Raw genomic sequence first — 22,390 nt, 5'->3', positions numbered from 1 at the left:
AGAGGTAGCGTTACATGGACATAGGAAAATTAAGACCTGTTTAAAATTATATTATAATATTTAAGACCTAGAACACAATACTTGAGTGAATTTAAGACTTTTTAAGGCATAACATTTAGATTTTTTAATTTTAGACTTTTAAGACCCCCGGAAACCCTGTTTTTTCTTTGATGGCTAAGTTAAATTTTTTGGGGCTTCATGTCGACCAAGCTGTAAGTGAGAAGACTACAGTATATGAGACATGCAATGATACAATAAAAGATGTTTGACTTTTTTTCGATTAAATAAAGCATGTCAATAAAATGTACACGTCTGGCCCTTGATAGGATTCTTTTTTCCCCAGTGTGGCCCTTAGTGAAACTGAGTTTGACACCCTTGGTATAGATGCACAGGTTCTGAGCAGACTCCAGGAAGAATAGCTGTGGCTATGGCCCCAACCTAATGGAGCCCAATAGATCAAATCAAAGCCTGCGTGCATATGCACGTTGTAGGGAAACTCAGAGCAGGCAGTGTTTTACGTCTTACTTGCTGGTCTCGCATACTCTCGCAGTTGTAGAGGAAGGTCCCGAAGCAGCAGCTGTAGAGGTGATCCAGGATGGTCAGCAGGAGGCGCTCGTTAAACTCAAACGCTGTAGGAAACTAAGAGCAGGAGAGATGAGGGGAGACGAGTACAGCAGTTACAAATTCCTCCTCAGTCATCTCACATCAACCTCTTTGGTGGGTTTGGTCCTGTTTGATGTTGTTTAGTTGTATAGGGACAAGTATGTAGCATAGACCTATGCCATACACCACAGCATTTATAGCCTAAGCTAATTTGCAATGCACATCCCTAGATGGACCCTTTTTTTTTTTTTTTTTTAATACAATAACTCAACGCTTACATAAAAGACAGTAGAGAACACAAACTCATCAATAGATTCAAATGCAAAACTCACAAGAAAACACAGACAAAACAATCCAAACACAGACAAATGCAATAAATCACCATAAAACAGGAGCTAGAACAGGAGAATAATTATTCACGACTACATGACTGCTCCCTCTTCAAAATCAAAGTTTAAAATGATCCCAGTCAGGATCCTTTTTAAGTTCAGTAGAGAACGAATTCCACATATTGATCCCCCGAACAGAAAGGGCTGTTTATATATACCCGTTGGATGCTCCACGCGGTCATAGCACTGAACAGCACCACGAATAGTGAATGTTTTTTTGTCGCAGTGCAATTATTATCAGCACAAGCAGCGCTCCGACCGCTATTTTTCCTGCAGAGCGCTCGATGCACGGGTGGGAGGAGAGACGCAGACAGGTGAGAGGTGTTTTGGTGAAAAATGGGTCTTAAGACGTCAGCAATCAAGAAATACTGCTCAAAATGTAGACAAAATGTAGAACTTCTGCCAGTTTGCTTTTAGACTGTATGAAACGCTTCTCATTCAGCTCATTAGATCCCTGCAGGCATCCGAAGGCAGCGGAGCTGCATGCTGAGAAATCTGCAGCCAGGTTGGCGGTTTCAGAGCTACGAGAGCAGCGATGCGATTGGTCGAGAGTGTATGAATCACCACAACCTCCAATTTATAGATTTATATTCAGCCCTTTTGCACATTGAGCTGCGGCGCCTACATGAACCAAAATAGCACAAGAAAACGTCCACGCGGTCCGTGCACCCACAACCTGCTGCTGTACTGCTACTGATTTACAGCGGTACGGACAAATCTCCACGCACGTGTTGGGATCTCTGTCACGGTGGAAGGGTAGCAAAAAGTTGGAACTTTCATTTCACAACCTCACAGCTCGAGGTCAATCTACCTGGCATGGTTTAGACATTTTGGCTGATAATCTAAATCCTTATGGAGAAAATTAAAAGGGATTTTTACTCTATTGAAGCTGAGTTGAGAGGTTTCCCCAAGCCTGCACAGATCTATGTACACATTTACAGAAGTCAAAACATTTGCAAATCGGAACAGATTTGGAGACTTCTTTACACGTTTACAAATCTGACTACGCACACACGGATTGAGATACGGTTGCACAACTCTCCACGCACATCCGCAAATAGTTTTGCAACAATAATGGCCCCACAGAAATGCCTTGGGAGGTTAAATCCCAAGGATACAGATGCGTTAAACGTACCTGTTTGGTCATCTGCCATACGCAGTCGATGAACTGAACAAAGATGGGGGATCGGTCCTGATCTGCATGGTTCTTGTCACCGTGACCTATCCTCTACACACACAACAAACACACACACACACGTTAACCAACTATCGAACTGAACAACTTGAATACTGCTTGAAAATATCTGACAGTATTGAATATGGATTCTGAAGTAGATCTTTCTAAAGACAGGAGTTACTTACTGAGGCAAACTTGTGGCCAAAGCTGATCCATTCCTTCTCAATCAGCACCTGAAACCACACACAAAAGAAACAACTCTAATCTTCATTTTCTGTCCATTAATTTCACTGAAGCTTTAAGAAGTGACATTTAATTACTGTAAAACCACAGCACAGGTGCAATTCCTGATGACGGCGCTGCTCTGGTGTGGATGAGCGGTTTCCTTTCAGTATGGTGTTTGCGTGGTGACTGACCTGGAATCCTCGGAGCGTGCGGTAGTGACTGTCCAGCATCAGCATGGCCAGAGAGCTGAGCTGTGCGGTGCGGTCCCAGCCGTCGCTGCAGTGAATCACCACAGAGTTCCCACTGGAAACCTTGTCTGCTACTTGGATGGCTCCCGACAACACCAGCTGCACACACAAAGACACCGTTTAGACAGGGCTTTGGACCGTTTTGTTCCGAAAACGAGTAATGACGAGGACAACAATACTATGACAATAATAAAAGGTTTCTCACCTTAACATGTTCTAGCCAGTGTGTAGACTCCAGACTGGACAGCCAATGGGATTCCTCCACATTGGGGTAGACGATGTCTTTGAGTTTCTTCAGGGATTCCCTCATGACGTGGATATTCTGGATGTCCAGGAAGACGAGCTCTGCGTTCTGGTACTCGTCACCCTCGTAGCCTCCTCCTGTGGCCTGGGGAAAGCAAAGACGTTAAGATCCAAAACCAGGCTGAATGATGAGTGAACACTTGGTAGTCAATTCTTAAAGTAACACGAAGTGTGCTCTCACGGTTTGCCCAGTTCAGACCAAAGATTCGCGACGAGACAAAACCGTTTTAGAACGTCGCAGGGGGAAGTTCCAGCGGTCTGAACCGACGCGGCTCAGCTCGACTCAAACCAGCTGATGGCGATCGCTGCGACTCAGCTGGTCAGGTCTCCAGATACTGGTTTTAGAACGAATGGATCATCACCGGTTTCAACAGCCAATAGAGAAGTCAGCTCAGAAGGTCAGATACAAACCGTCAGCTGGTCGAAATGGAGTTTTGGACCGAGGCTCAACGAGCGCCCGTGAGCACCGCATGTGGTCGGGTGAGCTAGAGGAGTGGCTCAAGAGAGGGAGCGGCGATAGAACAAAGCAGTGAATCGGAGAAATAAAATGCTGTTTGGCGTTTCGTCAAATGAAATGAAAAGCAACTCTAGCAAGCGGCTCACTTTCTCTATCCTCATTCATATTTTAAGACACTACAAATGATATCCAGCTGCAAAAAAGCAGTACAAAGAGTTGCTTTGGAGATGATACACCGTCTTGTCAAATTGGTGTTAGTCTCGCATTGCCAGACCTTCCTCCACAGCGCTGCGGAGGAGTGTCTGGCTAGTCCACACAGCATTCTGGGATGGGAAAAAAACCTGCTCTGGTTTATTGGCATTTCTTTAAACCAATCACAGTCATCTTGGGTGGCGCTAAGCGCTGGACAGAGCCACGATGCCTCTGCAAAATAGCCTCTGGAAGGAACTTGTTTTGGTGGAACGTGTACGTTCAAAAGTAGTTTTAGTCGTGCAACAGAAAACTCAGATTGGACAGATGGTCTAGCTAGCTGTCTGGATTTACCCTGCAGAGATCTGAGCAGCAGTTAACCATAGTCCTCAGAAATCCACCGGAGTTTAGAACGCCAACACAAAGAAAGAGGAAGGTGACGGACATCTGGCCAAAAAGAGAGACATTCGGCGGAATTTCCGGCTGCACCGGGGCAATCCCAGAACTGGAATGTCGTGGATAAAGACTACATTGGTGTGAACGGGCAGGTATTACAACGGCACACAGTTTTAACTCGATTCACAAATCTTTGATCTGAACTGGGCTTTAGAGAAAATATGGGGCCACCAAAAACAGTGGGGTTTATCGTCTAGAGAGGACGGTGAACTTTCACAACAAACGACTACATGATTAATTGAAATGATCATGGACAAATTCTTTGATAAAGCAGTTAGTCATTATTTGTACCCCCCCCTATTTCTCGCTTCTTAAAAAGAGAAATCATCATGGCATAACATCTATACCATATCAGAACGATCAAATACATGCCCCAATGTGCGTCCAACCAGCCCTTTAACCCCCGAGAGAATTTCCGGTCCCCCTCCTGACCTTGTTGGCCACAGCGTTGACGCTGGGCCGAGCGTCGTAGATGGTGAGCTTGGGGGTGTCGTTTGCCTCCCGGATCAGTTCCAGGTAGCGCTCGTCGTCCTTGTTTCTTTTCCCAGACATGCCAACAAGAGGCTGGCTGCAGCGACAGATCACGGCCTGGTTCTCCCGGTGGATCCAGGAGAGAACCTGAGGCACAAAGAGCAGTCAGCGCTGGAGGACTCAGACTCGCTAGCTGTCAGCTGTCGGCCGGGTATCGCCACTGATTTCCCGAATTCGATACCATTTACCATTTGATTTCCGAAACAATGTCGATTTGGCATATTTCAGTTGCAAAACCAATTTAGCTTGGATATCAAAGAGATTCTACAATTGTATCTCAATCATTCAGAATATTACAAAGACGGAGAGCGTACGTATATGTAAGGAGATAACATAGGTACAGGCTAATTATTGCTAACTAAAATGCTAGTTAACATTAGTAGTTAAAATTAAACAGTGAATGTAAGTCGAAACTGCCTGCGAGCTTCTCCTGTACTATACGGTAATTTCTCTACTATGCGACAGTAAGTCGCATGGTTATGACACAATCGGAGCCATAACGTGAGGTACAAGGTTATGGAGCCTTTTATACATTGTTGTGTTTCTTAAGAAATAAACAATGGACAAATAGTCTTTAAACGCTTCAGATGTAAAGTTATTTGCAGTCAAAGCGATGCCAAAATGAATGTAAGTCCATGGAATGCTAGCAGAAGGTGATGGCTTGTTAGCCTCAGAATCTCCCCATAGGAGGTACGCTTTGTCTTACATAACTTTATCTAAATGCTAGTAAGTGGACAATGAGTTTTTATGTCAAACTCAAAAATGTGAAACTCTTGCATAACATGGTTCAGTTTGACAGAGATCAGTCTTGTGCTCACCGGTATGCGTCCTCTGGACCTGAAGGCAGCCACTCTGCTCAGGTCCTCCTCTTTACTTTTAAAGGGTACGGCCAACACGGTGGGGTAGGTGTCACACAGCTCGTATTTCTTATTGATGAAGGTGATACGCCACTTGTTATTCGGTAAGCCCTGCAAAAAGACAAGGATCATCATCGGTTACTCACTCAAACACCGGAATGCTCTTCTTGCAGGATTATACACTTTCTACTTTTAGTTTCACTTCTAGTTGTTTTCTCACAACACGCCTACACTACAAAATGACATACAGTAGTAGCAATGACAGAACTGATGAGTATTTGAAGTAATTTATTGTATGTATTAGTGCAATAACCTTATATGTGTTCATAGTGCCACCTTATGTTTATTTATCTTGATTTTTATATTTCATTGGTATATATATGACACGATAAGATATTTTATTTAAGTGCCATGCCACTAAGTGGCACGTACCACACAGAATAACATGACACCAATACAAAAGTAATTTCCTCCACAGCTTCCAATGTCCACACTCAACGTGCTCTACTTTACACAAAATAAAGAATAAAGAAAAAACATAGTACAGCAGCCACAACATGACGGTGTAACCCATACATTGTCCAACTAGAACAAAACATTTCATACACAAAACAAACACACAAAAAAAAACAATAATAAAGAAAACAGTAGTGTAACAGTACAGTCCTGATGCAGCACTTGTCTTCCTCCTTACCTGGCGTCTGAACTCTTCTACGGGTTTGTAGATGCTCCAGCCGTTCTCCGCGTACTTCTCCTGAGTCACGTATGCAAACAGTGGCTGGATGGAGTGGAGAGAGACCCATTACAATGACATTACAGCAGCAGCACAGTGATCCTGAGAGAGAACAACAGTGACCTCAACCAACCACGAGTCATCGTTTTGTCAGATTCTGGGCAGAATTTGGATCAAAAAGCACCTTCCCTACTGTAATTGGGTTCTTTTCACGATCCCCTCAACGTTCCACAAGAGACCAACAGGAGTTACCTGGATAGGCCTGTAACAATGATTGCATCATTGTCCTTTTTTTCTTTTTACATTTTACATAATCACAGTTTCTTTGTTTAACTGCAATTAATTGCTTACATTAGCTAAGGTCCTAAGGCATGGGTCTGGTAATTGTTGATTTTGTTTAGATAGGCAAAATTGTAATTATCTAACTGATTATTGGTCGGACTATGCATTTGTTTTATTATTATTTACAATTGTTAGTTGTTGGCACTTGACGCTATACACGTTCATAGCAACAAATATGACGGGGGTGGGGGGGGGGGTACAGTTAGAAAAATGTTTTATGATAAAGAGGCGTTGTTTACTTCATAGGCTGTGTATTTGTGTTATTACAGTATCTGGGTCACATGATTTTATTTAAAAAAACAGTTTTTTATTGTTACAGCTCTACACCTGGATAATGGAACAATTCTGTTGTTTATGTTCTGACAATTAGTTTGATTTATTCGACCTTTTTTCTGTCAGTTTGGTGTGGTGGATGGCTCTAAATACGTAGCCTGCAACTACAGATTATTTTAAATCTGCAGTCAGTAGAAAGAAAAAAAGCCAGAATTTAAAGACCTCTTCCTGCAGCTCTCCCTCCCCCCTCTCTGTCCCGCCCTTCCCATCAGGCGAGCACGGGCACCGGCTTCATACAGGAACCGTACGAGTACTAGGGGTGGGAATTTTAAAATCAAGTCTGTTCCCTAGAATCAATATTGTTGTGTTATGTTTATACGGTACCGCAGACAGCAACTACATCGTATCAGTCTTCGAAAACAGAAAAAGCAGAAAATCCATGTTATGTTCTTTTTTACAAATGAAGTAAATGATTAGACGTCCATTATTCAACTTTTGTTTTTGTTAAAGAAGAAAAAGAAAAATCGCAATAGTCAATACTATCGAATCACAATACTTCTAGATTCGCGGAGCTATAAACAGCCTGTGCCAACATTATAATGCTGCTCGCTTGGCTGTTGTCCAATATAGCCAGGAGGTAGTTGGCAGAATAAATGTGAGGATCCACTGGCCCACACCAAAGACAGTAGCCCCCGGTAAGACTAGCTCTCGCACATATTTTAGCATGCACAAATATTAACCAAGCAGATGTAGCTGCGGTGTGGGGGCTGGTAGCTGTGTGTCACGGCATACGAGGGGGCCGCACTTCTACTTCAGCATTTGCATGAATACTGGGCACTGAAACAAATAGAGGATGCCTGTTAGCAGAAAAAAATGTCTGCCAATACTGGGTGGATTTAAATGGCTTGATGCTTTACATACACTCAGTGTTCAAGACTGGCCTGATACTCACGATAAAAAGGCAGAGGAGCCTTCTGTTTAAAGGGGTCTCTACATACAGTACATAGTGTTCCTTATGCTTTTTCCGATCAATGTGGCTCAAACCATCTGAGAAAATAAGGCTACATCTGTATCATCTTTCAAATGAATTCCCTCGCTGGCCCAGATTCAAGAGAAGCCATCTGCTAGTCAGTAGATGGCAGCAGAAGTTAAAGGCTGCCTTACCAGACCGTGTGAGAGGGGGAAGGCGTATTTGAAGAGGAGCTCGAAGATATCTCGTCTGCTGTGACCTTCCTGCTTCAAGGCAAACCTCAGGTTCCTCATGTCCTGAGGGGAAGATCAACACACACACACACACACACACACACACACACACACACACACACACACACACACACACACACACACACACACACACACACACACACAAATAAGATAATATTCCAAACTACAGAAGCATGTCCTTAAAAACATATGGGTGATTGCTGTGAGCATTGATTGATTGGCATGATTTTGGGATGACTTTATAAGCCGATGAAAACTCACTAATCTTAAAAGGTGCATTCCACAGATTCAGCATGGCACTGCTAGAACACTGTCAGTTGTTAAAAATAACTCATTGCTACAGTAGTCAGATATTCCCCCGCCACCCCCCCGGTAATGCCTGGCTGAGCAGCCGCTACTGCTAGCTGTCATTACCTAGAGGCACTCTGTGGACTATTTGACCTCTAGTAGCACGATGGATCGGTGGGCGCTCCGTGTGTGTGTCTCCATGTTTTGTTATACACAATCCTCAGGGATACACAAACACTGAGTTTGGGTGAGCAACGCTGAATGTAAATTGAACTAAAACTTTTGTTCTGAAAACTCCACAGGGCACCTGGTGTCCACACAGACACACACAGACACAGACACAGAGACAGAGATGGAGACACAGACACACACAGACACACAGAGAGAGATACACACAGACACAGAGACAAGGACAGAGACACAGAGACAGACACAGACAGAGACACACACACACAGACACAAACAGAGACAGAGACACACACAGAGACACAGACAGACACACACACAAAGACACACACACACAAAGACACACACACACACACACACACACACACAGACACACACACCTTGCATGTGATATCCAAGCCGTAGGAGTTTTCTCCTCTGCTCGACGCCCCGCCCATCTTCTCCACCCGGCTGATGGCACCCAGAGGAACGTCCAGCGTCACCGCCACATCCTACAGCAAGCAGAGGGTCGGCACGCTGTTACACTCGCTTACACACCAAATACAAATATGACACACGCAAACGAGCACACATGCCAACAACTACATTGACCAATAAAGTACTCTCTACTATCAGTATAAAATACTATTAGAATATTCAAAAGAAATGCTCTTTAGTTCAGTCCCTCTGCATATGTATGAAGGACACAACGTATACAACTTCTACATCACTCCACTTGTGACCTTAGATAGACCCAGAGACATGACATCCACAGCTTCATTATTCCAACAGCTTAAAAAAAAAAAAGCTTTCCACCCGAGTGCCACTATGTTTAACTCGTACTAACTAATTTAATTGCCATGCAGCAGCCCGAATGGCGTCGTCGATCGATGTTTGAAGAGACAATCGATTGATTTTTTTTTTTTTTTCCTGCAGGCATTAAGGAACTTAATTGTTCCAAAAAATTAAATCTGCTCCTTACTGGGCATCTAAAGGAGATATTTGTGGTGCAGTGGCATGTCTGCACGTGATTAATCATTGTTATTCTGTACAAGTGACTCTGCTCCTGAATTGAAAGCAACCAGTTTGCGATCTCGCTTCCAATCCAAGTGCGCTGGGAATCTGACAAAACCCTGTGTGTGTGTGTGTGTGTGTGTGTGTGTGTGTGTGTGTGTGTGTGTGTGTGTGTGTGTGTGTGTGTGTGTGTGTGTGTGTGAGACCTGGGCTTTTTTTCCCTGCCCCGCTATCTGTACGCGGCAGGGCTATTTTTGCCCGACTGGCTCCGTCTCTGAAGTGTGATATGTGTGAATGTATTTGCCTGCAATTAATGACAGCTAAATAAAATGTTATTTTAATGATGCATTTCATTTGTTACTGACTTTGTCTTCACACGTTCACAGCAACACTAGTTTTTCATGTACAGTATGTAGGTAGAGAGAGAGGGAGAGAGAGAGGCTGAGAAAAGGGAGGGGAGGGAGGGAGAGCTTTGTAGTGGTTTTGGTTCAGTCTCACCGCTCTTATCAGCCTTTTTCCAAGAGCAGCAGGCAGCTGTTTTCAGAGAAAAAGGCTCCGATGAAGCCACCGTGCACTACTGGACCATGGCATGAAATTAATGAAAAATGCTGTGTGACACTGTAGGATGAAAACCTGTCAGAAGCGTCTTTTTGCTAGGATTTGCTAGCCAGTGTCTGGACGATTATTCGTGATGGACATCTAAAAACGACGTGCTCGGGAAGTGCAAGTCACACTAAATGATGTCAAAAGGTGTTTCCTATCCATGCGCTCAGATTTGACTTGGAGTTATAACTCAGAGTGTGATTCTTGACTTCAAATCACTTCAACGCCGTATCTTTGCCTCACGTCTCCCCTCCCAACTCTCGCAACCCCCAACCCCACCCCAACAGGCTTCTTTGGTTTTGGGACAACATCGTGTACTTGTTGCGGGGTCAAAACGCCCGCCAGAACGATGAGTAAGACTGAGGAGTATCATCGACTGAGTTCCATCCTGCTAATTCCCGTCGGTTAATCGTGTCCGAAATGGGGCTTAAGTCTGTAATAACAGACCGAAAACCAAAGCAGTAATGCAGCACAAGCAGCTCACAGAGAGATGGGTTATTTAACCTCACTGATGGTAGAACAGTTGATGGCTTTCGTCTCACACGCACAGCTGTTTTTAACATAGCGCTGTGTCACCCACACCGGCGTTGTCAAAGTCTGATCCCCCCAGTCTATCAGTTTCCCTACTGTTAAAATGCTACGAGGTAGCGGGGATAGCATCTGCCTAAATGCACACAGTAGGATCAGCAGCTGACAGCACATCCACTCTGTTCCATATTTCCCTTATTAATTACCACTACGGCTAACCCACTCTGTTTAGAAGTGAATGTAGGCTACAGCTCACAGCAACTTATTACTAGATAGTGTCTGGCTTTAGTTTGATATTTAGTGTTGGCAAATGGCTTTTTATTGAGTTGACGGTTAGCGAAATAATAGACACGTAGCACCCCCCGCCCCCCAACCCAACCTTATTCCACACAACAGTCGCAATGTTCCTTTCAGCTATCCGTTTGTGCTCCGGGAAAGTGAAGACAAGTTAGTTTGGTGTATCCAGCAATCATGTAACGTTGGAAGCAGGAAAAACTGTACTGGAGTCAAAGGCGGGGTCCCCCCCCCCCCCGCTGTGTGTTGAGTGCAGGTTCCCTCCAAAGACGGACACACACGCGTATATATATACGTCTCTCTTTATTAGATAGATGAAAAAAAACTGTAAATATCATAATAAAAAGGGGAATAAAAAAAATGGGAAATCCAATGTTACAGCAAACATTTAACAAGTGTAATGGGACTTACAGCATCTGAGCTCTTGAAGTACAGTCTGTAGTTGGTGATCAACACTTTGCCTTTCACAGCTCCATTGAATGGACAGATGTACATGGTTTCTTTATCTGAAAAGAGATGAATAGGAACACGGTTCACGGATATGTTTCACGCGCCTTCTGTAAGATCAGCCATGAGAGAATAGGTTCCTTTTTTCACATTGGTACTCTTCTACTTCACCATGATATGTTGGTAAGCAGTGAGTACTGGATAGGGAAGAAATCAGGACACAGGCAGAGAAGAGGAAGCAGAAAAAGAGAAGAGAGCCGTGCAGCAAAGGGAGGCTATAAATACCATCTCCTCTGAGTGTTTAATAAGGACAGACCCACTCAGTAACTGGCATCTAAAATCACACGTCAACTGATGGAATCACTGTTGGGGTACATCGGTCAGGATCAGAGAATGTTGACTGGCTGAGTCATAAATAACTGATGAATAACTGATAACTGGGGACAGTCCAGATCTCTCTCTGGACACCCACACTGTCCAGAGAGAGATCCTCAGAGACACATTTTTCCATAACAATAAAAACATTTTTTGCAGCCAAACGTCTCAAATGCATCAGCATTTCATGACGTCTTACAGTAGTTTTGGCCACCTTTCAGATCCGTAACAACAATGGAACGCTAGCGGAAGGTGATGGCTTGTTAGACCCAGAATCTCTCCATAGGAGGTACGCTTTCCGGATGCTTGCTTACCCCGGTCTCAATGGGGTAACCCTCCTCCATCTGCTCGGCTTTGCGACCCAGGCAGCGAGGTGGGTTTGATCAGGGTCGACTAGAGTCGACTTCAAATCTGAATTGCGGGTTAAAGCAAAGACCAACTTTACCATTAATGAAATAAAACAAAGACAAATGTTCTCCCCTCGTCTTGAAATAGTCAAAAATCAATACCAGAGTCACCTACTTCCTTTTCCAGCTGCTGCAATAAATATGCAGAGGAGGAGAAATCACTCTGCACAAAATAATCTGAGAAGTGTCGGATGGTTATTTATTTGTGCTTCAGAACGCAATCATAAAATAAGCTTTATTTATGTCTCTAAGGAGCTACAAAACACGAGTTCTGCTGGTATACAGCTGGACTGGAGTATGTGGTGTGAGTCTAAGGATCGCTTTGTGTCATTGCTTTACAGACAACGAAAAGCAGTTGAGCAGCAGTGATGCCATAACAGTCACGCCAGGATAAAATAAATAGATTTAAGATAACAAGTTGCGGAAGGGATAAGGGTAGATGAAAGTACATACAGTGCTAGCAGACAGACAAACCGGTAGCACGCACAAACAACAGTCCCAGGTGTGATAGCAGTTCTTTTTATATATTCTAGTCTGTTGAATATGTGTTGAGGACATGAGACACGTAGACTAAAAGAGGTTGGTAATGTAATGGATACCGATGATGTTGTTGATTATATTGTCTCATCTTTGTAAGGCTGATATACATTTTTCCTACCCTGTGTAGGCATAGGCGCCGATTTAGGTTTTCCTCCGTGGGTGCTCACGGGCGCATGCCCTTTAAAAAAAAGTTGTCAAAAAATGTTTGCGTTTCAGAACCTTGGGAAACGGACAGCGGCCGATACAAACACACTATTAACTCGATAAGAGCCGTAAAGTCGGTTATCTTTCAACTCGGGACAGCGCCACTCCTCACAGATACAGATAGGACCGGAGATGAGAAGTTTAACTGACCACCAACTACCGCTGACCTGACGGAGCACCACGACCGGCCGCTCGCGGTGCTCTGTGTCCAGCGCACGGTAACCGATTCTGGGGTATCAACCGCGATCAGCTTCGTGGGAAATTAAGAACTCTCTGCACTGGTGGTAGTTGTAGTTGATGCACTTGCATCATTAGGTTTGCTTTTTTAATAACAAATCTGTCCATTTAATTCTCACTCTGATTACCTAATGCACATGCACGCACTGTGGGAGGGGGAGGTGGAGGAGTTTTCTGTGAAGAGACGCTGTGATTGGTGGATAGGATATGGAGCAGGGGACTGACAGCGACATAACCAATCACATTATGACAGACGCTCCACTTAGCACCAATTGCAATGTTTAATTTTAAATGAATGTAGCCTACGGGCAGTCTGGCACACGTGGTTGCTCATTCGCTTATGTGTGTAGGCTACTTTGACGCTGCTACCCATGCACCTTGCTCAGTACTCAGTATTGGAACACAACTAACGGTTGTTCAGGCCTTTTTTCTAGTACCCCCCCCACCCCACTTGTGACTGTGTGTATATCTCATGTGTGTCTTTTATGCGTTTATACCTGCTGCATACCCAGTCGCCCTTCGGGGACACAAATAAATCTGAAGTTGAACTTCTGGGCCCTCAGACGGATTCAGACGCTAGATCCTGATGTACAGGAGCGCTGTTCTCCCAGCTACACAAGAAGTCCCCGACAGAAGAGTGGGACTGACTGAGCTACATGTACTCACCGATGATTCTTTCCTCCCCTGGCAGCAGAGACACATCCGCTAACAACTCCATCTTCAGGGACTCTCTGGAGGTCTGAAAAACAAAACCAGACATGAAAAACTAATTGTAGAATAAATCACCTATTAGACTTTTTTTTTTAAATCACTTCTTTCTATCACTCTTTAATAGACTTGCGTTTATGTGATGCCGTCTTTTTATCATCTTTTTCATTGTCATTTTTGGTTATTTTCTTTTTTTTCTGTCCTTTAGACCTGTCCTATCCTTCCCTTTTCACTATTACGACGTTGCGTATTTATGGGTATGTGTGTTGATTCGATGTGTACGTGCACTGATTTGTATGCGCTGTATTTTCCACTTTCCAAAAAGGAAATTCTGCACTATGCAAATTTACTTATTACTCTGTGTCACCTCCTACTGTGCAATATGCCATTTCTCTTCATCTGCACACTACTCATCTGTATACATACAGTATTTTTGACCTAATAAGGGTGTTTATAGTGTCCATGTCACTAGTATTAGTATAACTCTTATTCTATTTTTTCTATGTCCTATAATTCTTTTGTATATTTTTCCTATGTCTATTTAATGTGTATTCATCTTATTCTGATGTGTGTTAATTTTTTTTTTGAGCTGCTATAACAAGGGAATTTCCCCCAGTGTGGGATTAATAAAGTCTATCTTATCTTAAAGGAGAACTCCGGCCAATTTTTACGTTAATCTTGATCGCTATAAATATGATAGTACAGTCGATAGAAGGAAAAAATGGTATTGTTGTCGGGAGCGGGAGGCGACGAAGGCAGGGAGAAGCAAGGATGCCAGGTGGGCCTGCTAGCCCGGCTAAGGGAACTACCACACAGTTCACCAATGCCAAGCCTCCTACTCCCCAACGCCAGATCGGTCACACACAAAATGGATGAGCTCCAACTACACACTGAACCGCTGCGTGTTGATTACCCCCCCACGCCTGGCTGAATACACTGACTGCCAGACAGCAGCTGGTAGGGCGAGCTAGCTACCAGCAGGACGTCGGAGTTGAAAACGCATCTTGTTGTCACGTAAGGGCCCTGTTCATGTTACACAGACATTTGAATTGTATTTTGTGTCCGTTAAGAGGCACAAAGGCACTCTTTAGATCCTGCCCCACAACTGCCGTTTTAGCTAAGTGGGAGCTCTACCTGTAGCTGCAGCAGCTCCGTGTTACTAGCACCGATTCGGCTCGTTTTCTTTTCTATCGACTGTACTTGCATATTTATAGCGATCAAGATTAACGTAAAAAAATTGGCCGGAGTTCTCCTTTAAGCACTTTGTAAACTATTGTTTTTTAAATGTGCAATACAAATAAATTATCTATTTAAAAAGACCTGGTAGGTAAGGCTGTATAAAATAGTGACAATTTCACGCATAATTTAGTGCTTTTTGATTTTCAGTGAAATAATCACAAAAGGGGAAAAGGGAGAGAAAGAGAAAGTTTGCTTTTGCCAGTTTTAGTGTGGCCAGTATGGTGGCCAGTGAGACGAGACACCATAAACACGGCACCTTTCCTTTTTAAGATGTGGAACAGATAAGCTGGGACACGGAGGATTTAAAGAGCTTAGCAACTGCATTCCACACTGCTGCCATTTATCCTTATTTGGAATTTTAGTTTACCAACTTATTTTTTTTCCCTTTCAGAGCCATACTATTGGCATTTTCATGAGTCTATTCTTCTTCTGTACAGTTCCATTCAGTGTGCACTGGGCTTTCAATAAAATGTTTATTCCCTCCATTTTAATAACAAGAACCACAAAGGAAATACGTTTTTAGATTTATTGTGTATACAGCTTTTTCAAGTATACCTGTCGTGTCGGAAATAAAAGGCCTAAAATGCCCAAAAAACTATCTTAAAAAAAAATAAAAATAAAAAAAAGAATTTAAAAATGTATCCTTCGCACACCATAAAGTCGATGATAAACCGTCAATGATAAAAACACAATAAATCTAAAAACGTATTTCCTTTGTGGTCCTTGTTATTAAAAAGGAACGAATAAACACTTTATTGAAAGCCCAGTCATTTGCTGAATGACATGCAGCAAAGGGCCGCAGGTTGGAGTTGAACCTGCGGCCGCGACATTGAGGACTAAGCCTCTTTATATGGGCGCGCGCTCTACCAGGTGAGCTGCCCAGGCGCCCACATTTTTTTTAACTCTTAATAGAAATGACTTGACCAGAAAACCACCTTGTTACAAACAACAGTGAGCTGGAAACTTTTCCATCCAGCTGGTTAATGAAAATTGGGGAAACCCTCTGACCGACCACTTTATCTACAATATAAATAAACTAATAGACCTTTTTCATGGCAGACATGTTGACATGTCATAGTAGTAAAAGCACAGGTGTATTCAAAACCATTACTGACGGCTGCATTCCACTTAGGAGAGGTCCTGGTATTATCCATGCTGACTCACTGAAATAGCTTACTGGGACACTTGATGGAACTGAGCCATCATTAAGGTTATCAATTTCAGCTGTGCTTTTCCTACTATGACAAGTCAAAAATGTCTGTTGTGAAAAAGGTCCATTCATTTAATGGCCGAGTCCAGTTTTTTTGTCAGTTTCAAAGTGGGACTAATCCATCGCAGTCATTTTTCATTCATTCTTTTTGTGATGTAAAACTGTGTCACATACATTTGGTTTGAGACATTGTGGATGAAATATGTCCTGCATAAGCTCTGCATTTTTCTGCAATCCGGACATAAATCACTGAAAAAATGCCCAACTGTTGCGCATTTGGCTGCAATGACAGACAGGTAAGCGGCAAAAGATTTCACAAGTCCCCCCGTGAAGCAAAAAGGCGAAAAGTATGGGAGCTGTTCATTACTGTGTGAGGTAAATGTCAATTTCTCTCTTCAATATGATAACAAATTACATAGGACAAATATAGTAATACCATCGTTAATGTGTACCATGCTGTCAAAAAAGTTCTAACACTGCTTTAGAAATGAATGAAGTTTGAAGTTAGCCTTATACTAGCGTTAGTATTTGCTAGCACTCCATGTACCTAAATGCTTGTGATCTTGCCACAGTCATCATAGCTACGGCTTTTGGTCTCGACCGAGTCCAGGTGTCTTTATTATCTTCATTATAACATTGGAGGGAAAGTGAAACACAGCTTGGACGGGGATGTTGTTCGGCTTTTCACAAGTTTAGACAGCTAGCTAACGCTACGCCAACGTTTGCTAACGTTAGCGCAACAGCATTAGCCTAGCCTGCTAGGTAAATATTACGACTGCCTTCAGAGTTTCCTATATCTGCGTCCACGTTGTCAACATAAGAGCTGTGGCGTTAGTGCTCCTTTTGTACCATAATTGTATTGAATGAAATATTGAGCTTCGCTCCTCTGAGATGGGTGGGTTTTTGATACATTACACACAAAGCTAGCTATAGTTAGCCTGTATGCTAGCGGACATTAGAAAGGTAAACACTGCTCAGAGACTTATTCGTCTTATTGGTCACTCACTACAATGGGCCTTTTTTAGAGGCCCATTTACAATATAGACGGTAAATATACACTGGAATATGTCCGTAAGGGCCTTTTACACATTGACAAACGTTGATCATAACTAGGGCTGGGCGATAAAACGATAACGATATGTATCGCGATAGACACGTAATCAATATCAATAGAAAATGCGTTCGATAAAACGTTCGATAACTTGTTTTTCTTCTTCGGAAGAAACCAGAAGTTGCGAAGCAAGTTTGGTTGCATGAACAAAGGCACTCACTCTCTGGTAACCTAGCAACGTAGGGAGTGACACTAAACCAACGCCAATGTGTAACAGTATCATGTTTGGTTGTCGCCACATCGCTGTCTCGTGTTGGATTCTACAATAAAAGAACCGTGCGTGGAGCGATAAGTGGAAAGTGAGTTCGCAGCGAGCGCAGGGAAATTGTTGATAAAACAGGAAAAGTCAGTATGGCAGTTTTGGGGATTTTATAAGTCTGACCGTCGTCCCCACCAACACTACCGCAAAACTTGTTTTACCACCTTAGCCGCTCACACTTTGGAGCACAGCCGCATTCGCCAGCAACGTCCAACAACATCTGCAGCTGCTACACGCAACACAGCAGCAGACCGCCATGGAGAGGTACTCTGCATCAGCGCGTTACTAAACGCTACAAACAAAGAAATAACGGAGGCAGACGTGGCTGAGCGCTGTCCAGAAGCCAGGTTACCAACCTAGCACTAAACCTGCAGAAAACAGTTCTTCTCAGGTTTCAGGTTTCTCTATGTTTATATTTAACACTTTGCACCATTTTATTACACCTTATTAAGCAGTTCTTACTTATTCTTTCTTCACTGTGATTTTAGACTTATGTTTACATTTTAATTATTTGAGTGATTTCCATGATTGTGTTGACATTTCTGCTTTTATAACTGAGGGGATTATAATCAGAGGAAGGTTAAGTTTAAAATAAAAATGTTTAAATTTAATATATTTTTCTCCTGGTCCTTATTTTAAATAGGTCATAAAAAATATCAATAATTATCGATATCGACCGATATGAAACACTTATATCGTGATACAGTTTTCAGCCATATCGCCCAGCCCTAATCATAACAACATTAACCAGTAGGTGTGCAATGAATCGCGATACATCGATCTGGATCGATATATCAATTCAATCCTCAACGATCCAATAATATAGATACAAAATCAAATACAATAAAAAAATAGCAATACATATTGTCATCTTTGAGATGCGACTTTATTTTGAAATTCCCACTATACATTTATTCTTTTCATTATAAAAGGTTTATTTTTTTATTTAAGATTATTTTTTGGGCATTTTAGGCCTTCATTTGGAAAGGACAGCCTGGACCTGAAAAGGGGAGAGAGAAGGGGAACGACACGCAGCAAAGGGCCACGAGCCGGAGTCGAACCTACGGCCGCTGCGTCGAGGAGTTAACCTCCACACATGGGCGCCCGCTCCACCCGGTGAGCTGACCTGGCATCCGGGGTTGTTTGTTTTTAATTTAAATGTCTGGAAGAGCTTGGTTATGACGTTGTCAAACCATATTTTTGTTGTTTTTTGTGTGTGTGTGTGTGTATATATATATATATATATATATATATATATATATATATATATATATATATATATATATATATATATATATATATATATATATATATATATATATATATATATAAAACTTGATTATGTCAAATGGGCTTATGCATCATCTCGTCTCAGTCGCAGGCCCCTGAAAATTAATTTAAATCGTATCGTGGCAGACTTTGTTGTATCAGTAAATATTGTTTTGCTGTCCAAAGAATTGATATAATATTGTACCGTGATAAAACGTGTGATTTACACCCCCCTACTACCTAGCTGGCGCAGGTGCACTGCCCCGTTGCAGATGCACCAGACATAGCAAACAGACACGCACGAGTCCACTCACACTGGAGATGTGGGTGTCCAGGGCGTTGGAGTTGTAGACTGAGACTGGTGAGGCCATCGCTCAGGGAGGGGGGCTTCCACAGGCTGGGGAAGAGAGACATGGACCGTTAGTGGCATCAAAGCGGGTCTCTCCTTTTTCTGTCAGCATGATACCAGACTATAGCTGCGTTCCGCTCCACAGTGTACACCAACAGTGCTCCCTACTCCCTGCTCCTTGTTTAGGGAACGTCCGTTAAAAAGGGAACTTTCCTCCACAAAATTCCTACATTTGGAACACCCTGCAACGTCACCAACGTGTAGATATCACTACCTCGGATTTACAGCTTATTACATTTTGTAAAATAATTTATTTGAAAAAAAGTATTGCACATTTTGTTTATGCATTTCTTTTTATGGTCGTTTAACTTCGTATGTTCAACTTGAGAAACGCACACTTCAAAATGTATTTTGTGCATTTTCCTTGATAATCAAGCAAGTAGACCATTATATCGCCGTATTGTAAATCGCAATATGACTTTTTAATCAAACCGTGCAACCCTAGTTGAAATGTATTTAACTTGTGAATAAATGTGTTTGATTAATTTACAAGATGTACAGTGTAATTTCACAGAGGTGCAATGACTGATGGGCAATCATGCTTTTTCTAACTTCTGGCGAAGTGATGAAAACGTTGCTCAGTTCTTCGCGACACCTTCCCTTTGAACCGAGCACGTTTGCTCCCTACGGTTAAGAATCTTACTTAACATGGCTGAACACCCCGTGACCAGGGAAGTACCAGGCGATCGGAACGCACCCAGCAAGTACAGATTCGTCAGCAGAAAGATGACAGACACCAGGATATTTTGGAGGGCCAGACTACTCCAGGTCAGATGTGACATAACTTGTCAGTAATACTGCTGGCGTGGATACTGTCAGTGAACTGCCAGTTGCCAATGTAGGATTACACATTTCCTGTCGGCCCAGGTGAAGTTATGGGGTGACTTAGAGAGAAGGGAAAATTCCACTCACAGATGAATAATTCATGCTCTGAAGTTACTCATTTGTGCTCTCAAGTAAATCATTTGTACGCACATTTGTATTAAAAAAAATAAATAAACGGTTAAACTTAACATTTTAATATCTTTAAGGGAGGTCAGGCATAAGGCATCATTGTTGAAGAGTCAAAATCTGAGGTGGTCTTTATATCCATGTACAAAAGTGCATTTAACTGCAGCTAATTCTGATTTTGTGTACAGTGTGCTTCCAAGGCCATCAAAGCAGCACACATTGGGCCAAGCAGGTCCACTGTGCTCCAAGTGAGGAGCCATGGAGCGGATGATTCCAGAAACATCAGTGAAGGTGTGCAAGACATATTTTTTTACAAGAGTGATCAGCATCACCAAGTTGACTCAGGTTGAAGAACGCTTTGAGCGCCAATGAGCCCACTCATGCCATTACTAGCATACGTGCTGTCAATAATTAACTACCTAGCCCTTTTCTGATATTGAATTACAGCCTCCAAATGTACACACAACAGTTGGTAAAGGTAAGGGGAGTAACAGGTGTTGAGTGTACTGGGGGACGGTAACGCTGGGGCTCAGCTGTCACTCAACTGCTGTCATAGCAACACCTCTAAAAAGAATTCCTCAGGAAAACCTTCTTGATGGGAACCAGGGACCTATGTCATAAAGTGAGAGAAGCAGATTAGCTGGCTGACTTTACATTTCTTGTATTTGTATATTGAGAATGGCTCACATGTAAAAGGGGCTATTAATGTGCTATGGCTAACCCACTCCAGGGGCCAGATGCATAAAACTGTGTACATTCACAAAGACAGAAATATTCATATGCATTCTTTCCGACAGATTTATAAGAGCTGAACGTAACGTAGTCTCATTCCCACTCCCACAGTTTGAACATAAAGGGATGTAGAACAAACGCCCTCGAGCATCTGTGGCCAAAACATGTAGTGAGCATGAAACGTTGTCAGTGTTCTCTGCTGGACAAACTGTAAAGACCGCAAACCAGTATGCAGGCCAACATATACGCTGATACTGATATGATAATAAGCTAATATTGACCATTCTGATACACTGGTCAAGCTTAAATTCACAGTAAAGTGACCAGTAATAAAGAGCACAGATCGCCATGTACAAAGCAATGGACCAACTTTGCTTTTAATATTATCACAGATAGAAGAAAGCAGGGCTGGGTAGAGGTGGGAATCACCAGAGGCCTCACAATACGATATCATCACAATGCAATATTATTGCGATTTTAAACATATTGCAATATTCTGCGATATATTTTTACGTTTTTTCCAACTTCAAATCTTTCCCCAATTTCAAATGATGTCCCCGAAAGGAAACTTTATCAACCTCTGTTTTATCTAAAAAGATACATTTCTCCGTTTGTTCATCTCACTTCAATTTTTTTGCCGCACGGTGGGATTGTCAAGCAGACAAACTGACCAACAGATACTGTATATAATAATAGATCGGTACTCGACGTCTATGAATCAATACAGTATTGCCATGGAAAATATCGCGATCCTATGCTGTGTGGATCTTCCCCTCCACCCCTAGGGTTGGGTGATATGACAATTTCGACCATCCGAGTTTGCCACACTGCTTATATTGAGGAACTCCAGCAATTTAGCAAATTTCATTAAGTGTGAGGTCCAACAAGAGTCAGAAGCAACAGAGGCCGGGATATTCTGAGTATTACATGGTTTTTAAGGGTCAGGGTGCTTAAGCCGTCTGCCCCGTGCTATGCCAAGCCACGATGACGTGTTTCCACGACTTGTCTCACAGCGGGGGTTAGCCATATGCGTGCTGGTGTCCTCCCCTTAGCCGGATCCTCGGCGGCTTAACTCTGTGCTGGACTCACCAAGTTAGCAGAGCTTCATTTGTGTCTTCCAATAAAAAATAAAAAAAACAGGGCCAACCAACCCGATATGGACATATTCTGTGCTATTTGGACAGTGGGTCAGTTTTAAATAGGGCAGGGAGGACTTGTACAAACTGCCACAGTGATCTGAAGAGCTGCATGCGACAGGCTTTTACTGTCGTTTTTTAAAAGTTTAAAAGTTTTTTTTTAGGCCTTTATTGACAGGACAGCTGAAGACATGAAAGGGGAGAGCTCCACCAACTGAGCTATCCGGGCGCCCCTTACTGTGGTTTTTTGAGTAGCA

The 22,390-nt window shown here is 42.7% G+C and overlaps 1 protein-coding gene across 3 annotated transcripts in view; it reads right to left on the bottom strand.

The window, feature by feature from the left end:
- The window catches only part of mtm1 (myotubularin 1), a 39,983-nt gene that overhangs the window by 4,905 nt on the left and 12,688 nt on the right, over positions 1-22,390 (bottom strand). For 2 of the 3 annotated variants that reach the window (XM_039823365.1, XM_039823366.1), the window contains exons 2-14: positions 19,220-19,302; positions 13,776-13,848; positions 11,311-11,405; positions 8,862-8,972; positions 7,948-8,049; positions 6,130-6,213; positions 5,397-5,546; positions 4,480-4,665; positions 2,848-3,030; positions 2,586-2,741; positions 2,355-2,402; positions 2,128-2,220; positions 526-639 (exon numbers count right to left, since the gene is read on the bottom strand). In XM_039823365.1, the coding sequence (XP_039679299.1) occupies positions 526-639; positions 2,128-2,220; positions 2,355-2,402; positions 2,586-2,741; positions 2,848-3,030; positions 4,480-4,665; positions 5,397-5,546; positions 6,130-6,213; positions 7,948-8,049; positions 8,862-8,972; positions 11,311-11,405; positions 13,776-13,848; positions 19,220-19,276 (1,452 nt within the window). In that variant the 5' untranslated portion in view covers positions 19,277-19,302. The remainder of the gene's footprint in view (positions 1-525; positions 640-2,127; positions 2,221-2,354; positions 2,403-2,585; positions 2,742-2,847; positions 3,031-4,479; positions 4,666-5,396; positions 5,547-6,129; positions 6,214-7,947; positions 8,050-8,861; positions 8,973-11,310; positions 11,406-13,775; positions 13,849-19,219; positions 19,303-22,390) is intronic. The other variant, XM_039823367.1, reaches the window with a different exon arrangement.

Source organism: Perca fluviatilis, chromosome 14, assembly GCF_010015445.1.
Source record: "Perca fluviatilis chromosome 14, GENO_Pfluv_1.0, whole genome shotgun sequence".
NCBI lineage: Eukaryota > Metazoa > Chordata > Actinopteri > Perciformes > Percidae > Perca > Perca fluviatilis.
This window is presented reverse-complemented; position numbering and strand designations above follow the sequence as displayed.